At 42.6% G+C, this 6,379-nt stretch overlaps 1 protein-coding gene across 3 annotated transcripts in view; it reads left to right on the plus strand.

Moving 5' to 3' along the window:
• The window catches only part of LOC109520757 (transcriptional enhancer factor TEF-1-like), a 75,289-nt gene that overhangs the window by 17,492 nt on the left and 51,418 nt on the right, over positions 1–6,379 (plus strand). For 2 of the 3 annotated variants that reach the window (XM_019878219.1, XM_019878217.1), the window contains exon 2: positions 1,184–1,564. In XM_019878219.1, the coding sequence (XP_019733778.1) occupies positions 1,360–1,564 (205 nt within the window). In that variant the 5' untranslated portion in view covers positions 1,184–1,359. Of the gene's footprint in view, positions 1–1,183; positions 1,565–6,379 lie in introns of those variants that run through there. The other variant, XM_019878218.1, reaches the window with a different exon arrangement.

The following is a 6,379-nucleotide window of genomic DNA, read 5'->3' on the forward strand; positions in this document are numbered from 1 at the left end:
CACCACACAGACAATTCAAACTGTTTGTTCATACTTTGGCAAGGGACAGAGCATGCGGAGTGTGAACAGTTGAGCCCTGACAAAATGACATGTTTGCCCAAGGAGCTGGCACTGCAATTGCGTAATGGTGTGTGTGTGTGTGTGTGTGTGTGTGTACGTACTGGGCTAACCCTGCTGTTTACCGTAGGGGTTCTAAGAGAATTGTAGGCAGCTGGCAACCGTTGTTTTTTTTTTTTTTTCTTCTCCTTATCCGCTAGTTGCGGTGGGCAGTGTTTGCTGCTCCACTTAATGTATTGTAGGAAAACATGAACTTTTTATTGTTGTTGTTGACCATGAAAAGATGCAATAATATGCCTCCAGCAGTGCGTATATGCTCTCGGTCTACTCTGCGCTTGCTAATGATATTTTTTGGACTCTTGTGAGACATACAGTAAGTTCATCTATTAAAAGTAGAAATTGATAACTAGACTAAATTCAAAGGAAGACATTTTGGTGTTAATAAGTGCATCAAATTTGAGGTCATCGGGTATCTAGAACAGTGTTGTGCATGCGGTTTACCAGGACTGTTTATGGATCGTGGCCATTGTCAATATGTGTTTATTCTGATGGTTTGGTTCATTTTTTTTTTTTTTTTTTTTTTTAGATGTCTGCTATGAGTCTTATTCAGGTCAGAAGGGATGAACTTCAAACAACACTCCAGATTGCCGTTGGGTGTAAATTGACTCATGGTTTAAATTTCCCACTTTCCCGCCGAATTGAAACACTGCCATTATTGTTGTATTTATAGCTCAGAAACAACATCCTTCTTCAAAGTTAATCTTCATTTTGAACGATAACTGGGAGAGCTTCTTTGAGGCAAACTAGATGCGGTTCGGGGTAATAAAGCACGGACACCAGTGGACCCCTCTATACCATGTTGGTTGAAGCATGAACATACTGTATTTGGCATTCATTATTACGAAAATATTTATAAACGTAATTGCAGCGGTGATGTTATTCGGGTGGCAATGAAAGAAGTTATTCCCGTACAGGCAGATGTTCTGACAAACCAGCCAGAAATAATGTTTAGGAGGATCCTGACTACTAAATAATAATGATAACTGATCATTTTGAGTGATTTGAACTGTTAATTTTCTCTGCGTACATCACACCAACATTTCTTTCCTTTGTCTTGTTTTCATAGGCTTCCTGCCAGCGGCCCTGGGATTTTGACCAACTGTTCTCTTTTCTATGCTTTCCCAACCAATTTTGGGGGAATATTTTGGATCGTAAACAATTTGGGGGCGACCCTTCCAAAACAAACTACTTTGCTGCCTTGTGCGCTGACCACGCTTCGGCTTGTCAACATTAGCTGCCAGGATGGAACGCAGCAGTTGGAGTGGCAGTGAGAGTCCCGGGGACGACATAGACAGATTGAGTGACTCTGGAGGGGACAAGACAATGGACGGGGACCCTGAAGGGGTGTGGAGCCCTGACATTGAGCAAAGCTTCCAAGAAGCCCTTGCCATTTACCCGCCATGCGGAAGAAGGAAAATTATACTGTCGGATGAAGGAAAGATGTATGGTGAGTGCTAATGAACTAAATCACTTCAGGAGGAATACTCACTCATAAATTGTGCTGTTTGTACTGTTTTCATTCAATATTAGTCTGCATTGTAACAGCAATGCCCCAATGACCCGCCAGGTTTGTTGTCCGATACAAATGAACACCTCACCCCAAATAGAAACCTCCTTTGCCCTCAAGAACAAAAAACAAAACAAAAAAAAAAAAAACAGTGCTTATTTACTCTGATCCATCCATGCATTGATGCTGAAGTATTGTTCACAAACGGATATTAAATGTTGCTGTCTATGTGGCTAACTAAAACAGCAGCACCTATCCAGACATATAACAGCTCTTCAAATAATAAATGTGGAGGCTTTTTGGCTGCCACCTGGATGTTAGCCCCTCTCAACCTGTTCCACTGTGTGGCACGATTGAACAACTTGTTTCCGCCAAGCAATGCATTTTGCAATGAATCAGCAAAATGCAAACATGTACCTGCATGAATCAATTCGGCCATGTTCGCAAATAAAGGCCTAACCCTAGGACGCCTGATTGTCTCTGCTATTATCACACTGTTATTATGCTACTGATGAAATGAAAACAATCTGTTCAACCCTAAAAGTGACTGACTTCAAATGAATTTAATCTGTAACATATAGGAACAACAAAAAATGAGTTCCAGGGTCTGAATTTCAGCCATTAGAAAACGGATCCGTCATACAGGTATTTAGTCAAGTTGCAAACCTTGAGTACACCTTTTGCTGCAAAATTCCTGATAAGATATATCAATGTTACCTTCATCATGATTGATAAAGAGTGAAAGGTTATACACGTGAAAAAAGCAGGACATCCACCTTTCAGTTTTCCTTTCTTTTTAAAGTTTTTCTCCCCAGTATGCTACTTTGATTCTTTGTGCCAATGGAGTTACCCCTGAAAAAAATTCTCTCAATTTCTGCGGGAGCGCGCACACATTGGGTGAAAGCGATGCGACATTACTTGCTTGTTTTCATTTAAAGACACGAAGAACACACTTTTGTGTTATTTGAAAAAGTGGTTTTATGAACAAGGTTGTGGGGAAAAAAAAGTGCTTGGATTCAATGATCGATAGTCAGCTACGCGGAGAAGCAAACGAAAGCAAGCAGTCTGCTCTGCTCACTCGCTTTCGGTCGTTGACTCGAGGTGCGTTCAACGACCACTCACACAGTGGGACATCGCATTAGCGATGCATTCAATGCCCCAAAAAGCAATTACTGGAACGGAAATACACTGCAGGGAATATCCGGAAGCGTCATATAATTTGACGCATTAAAATCAGACCATCCGCATGCCAACTTAAGGTGCAGGGGCAGAGGATGCAGTCTTCCCTCGGGAGTATCTACGTTGCCAAGACATCGGCAGAGTGCTAGCATTAGCATCTAGCTTCGATGTGCTCAGCTCAAACCTTCGATGGCCGCAAAGAATTTTCGAATGAGCAGTTGCTGTCTGGACTTGTTGACACGAAAGTTTGATTGCTGCAGTAATCTCAATAGTCAGTCTTATATTTCTTTATTGATATATTTAAGGTGAAGCATAGATATGACGTCACTGACTTCTTCATCGTCAAGGACAGGTTATGCGTGTGCCACCATGGGGTCAGTTAGAGGGACTGCAATTGAAAATGTAAATGTTACTCGAAGCAATCTTATTTTCCCTCTACGTTTTATTACACTTACACGTAACGAAATTATTGAAGAAATTTTGATGATGATGATTACTATTATTATATTTCATACTCATACTCCAGCAGGATTGGCACCAGGAATATACCCCCCCTTGAACACAAATAACATTTCTTTCCACGTGGTAATTTGGTTTCAATCTAATTGGAATACAAGGCCCTATGTAAACGTGAATAGTGATAATCTTGATGTGTTTACTGAACAAGTAATTTGCAAACACATGCTTTTACATGGGGAAAATACCATTTCCTCCTATTTTCTAACTCTTTACAAACCACTGTAGATACTGAATCATAATTTGTGGATTTTCTGCAATGTCTAAGTGAATCAATGTCCTGTTTTTGAATTTAAAAAAAGGATAAGAAATTAACAATTGTTAAATATCCATCCATTTTCTAATCCGCTCAACCTTACAAGGGTCGCTGGCATGCTGAATCCGATCTCAGCTGTCTTCGGCAGGTAGGCGGGGGACACCTTGAACTGGTTGCTAGCCAATCGCAGGGCACACACAGGGGAACAACCATTCGCGCTCACACTCACACTCACACTGAAGGACAATTTAGTGTGTTCCATTAGCCTGCCATGCATGTTTTGGAAATCGGGAGAAAACCAGAGTACAGTACCCGGAGAAAATCCACGGAGGCATGAGGAGAACATGCAAACTCCACACAGGAAGGCCAGAGCTGGAATTGGACTCTGCACCTCTGCTCTGTGAGGCTGATGTGCTAACCAGTCGACTACGTGCCACCCAATTGTTAAATAAATACATCTAATTAGTCAATTAAATGAAAAAAAGCAACGGATTAATTGATTAAGAAAAAATGGTGGTTATAGCTCTAAAACCAAAACTGTTACTCCAAATTCACACGATTGGTATCAGTATGGACTGATCATACTCATGAATGATCGGTATCGGCAATTTAAAACCCCAATCGGAACATCCCTAGCGAAAACAATTTTGGAAAATTACTTAACTTTACAATCAGCCTGATAACTAGAAATAAGCCACAGTTTAGCTGTCGGAAAGGGTGTAGTGGCCATCGGGAATTTTGTGAGGTTCCTGAATGGCCAGCGTATTTCCGGGCTGGTCGGACACCCTAACCCCCAACCTACCCCATTGACGAATATGTATGGCTGTGTCACAGCCACACCATGGTGGGATCATGGGTAGCAATCTCTCCCTGCACATATTGCGTGGGTTTTCTCAAGGTCCTCCTGTTTCCTCCGACATCCGCAATCTGAATGGACAAGCAGTACAGAAAATTGATGGATGGATAAAACAGAGCCAGAGTTCTATTCAAAATCAAAACTGTGGTTTTCTCAGATTACAGGTATGGGGTGTCAGAAATTTGCAGAATGGCTGTAACGCTGTCAATGTGTGTGTGTGTGTGTGTGTGTGTGTGTGTGTGTGTGTGTGTGTGTGTGTGTGTGTTTATCGCCGTGCATATGCTTCATGATTTTACTGATGGGGGCGTATACGTGATGGGGGGGGGGGTGGCGGTGGCTCAGTTGTTAGAGTGGTGGTCTCCCAATCCAGTGGTTGGGACTTCAATCCGCCAATATTGCGACCTTGTCGAAGTGTCCTTGAGAAAGATACTGAACCCCCAGTTGCTCCTGATTCTGCGTCGTCAGTGGGTAAAGGAGGAAACAGAGTAAAGCGCTTTGAGTGCCAAAAGTGGAAAAGGGCTGTATAGGTCAGCCCATTTCTCATTTGCATTTACCATCACATCTTGTGGCTGTAAACTTGTTATAACCGTCACTCTTGATGACCTTTGCGCACCAAAAAGGGAAACAATTTGAGATTAATCTATCGAGTATGAACTATTCTGGACATGCTTTGTGGACCCCACACACCTGAATAGATTTGCCACACACAACTAGTCCTTCCAAATGTGGTTTATTACCTGTCTTAATGATGACAAGCTGGAATGGCAATTTCGTATACTGTACAGTATACGTTTTGCCAACCATTTCACAGGCACTTTTCATCTGATTTATTTATGCAAGGTAATGCTGTGAAATGCAAAGTAAGCATCCGCTCTTTGTAGTGTGATGCGAGTAATGAATCCTCCCCCAGTCAGGGATATAGTAAAAAAATCAAAGTCATTCTTGGCATGAAGCAGCACACGTTGAACAATGGTGTGACATCAGCCAAAAAAAAAAACCTGTGGTGCATGCGAGGCAAGTTGTGGAAGTTGGGCTGAATTTGGGAAGGAAGGTCAACCCCTGAAAAAATTATGGAAGACATCATAGTTCCACAGAAGCGCACAGAGATGGCTGAACTTCTGAAATTCACCTACGAATATCACTGCGAGCCAAGAAGCTTCATCATTCCAAATCTAGCCAGAAAATTTGGCACGCCAAAGTCAGTAAACTCTTGAAAGTTCAATCGCGGACTACCAAGACAATGTAAAGAAAGTTCCATAAAGTCCACAAGGAGTGGTCGAAAGAGTCGCCTGATGTGTTTCTCACAGCGGTCAGGGTTACCCGTAAATAGAGGGTGGAGCTTTGTGATGACCACATCCGACAAGGATGCACCCCAAGCTGGCCATATAGTGCTGAAACGTGACCCCAAACCTACACTGTTACAGCCGTTGTCCACAAGAGAGAGCCGAAGAGCCCAAAGGGTCCCCACGACACACGGACACCAGAATGTGTGTTTGTACTTGTGTGTGGGTGCATGTTTGAACTAATATAATAATGAGCAGATGGTCCTCTGGCTGCCACCAGCTGTGCCTCCCTCTTGCCCTTCTCTCTGCTTGCAGAGTGCTCTCTAGTGAATTCTTTATGATACCGTGTCAGATCGGAGCTTCTATAAGTAGAAAAAGAAGATCTTTGATTTGAAGTACTTCTTTTTCTTTTACTCTTGATGCTGCTGGAGTCTTGTGTGTGTGTGTGGGTGGGGGGGGCGAATGAGCAGATGGTCCTCTGGCTGCCACCAGCTGTGCCTCCCTCTTGCCCTTCTCTCTGCTTGCAGAGTGCTCTCTAGTGAATTCTTTATGATACCGTGTCAGATCGGAGCTTCTATAAGTAGAAAAAGAAGATCTTTGATTTGAAGTACTTCTTTTTCTTTTACTCTTGATGCTGCTGGAGTCTTGTGTGTGTGTGTGGGTGG

This window comes from Hippocampus comes, unplaced genomic scaffold, assembly GCF_001891065.2.
Source record: "Hippocampus comes isolate QL1 unplaced genomic scaffold, H_comes_QL1_v1.1 scaffold37, whole genome shotgun sequence".
In the NCBI taxonomy this organism is placed as follows: domain Eukaryota; kingdom Metazoa; phylum Chordata; class Actinopteri; order Syngnathiformes; family Syngnathidae; genus Hippocampus; species Hippocampus comes.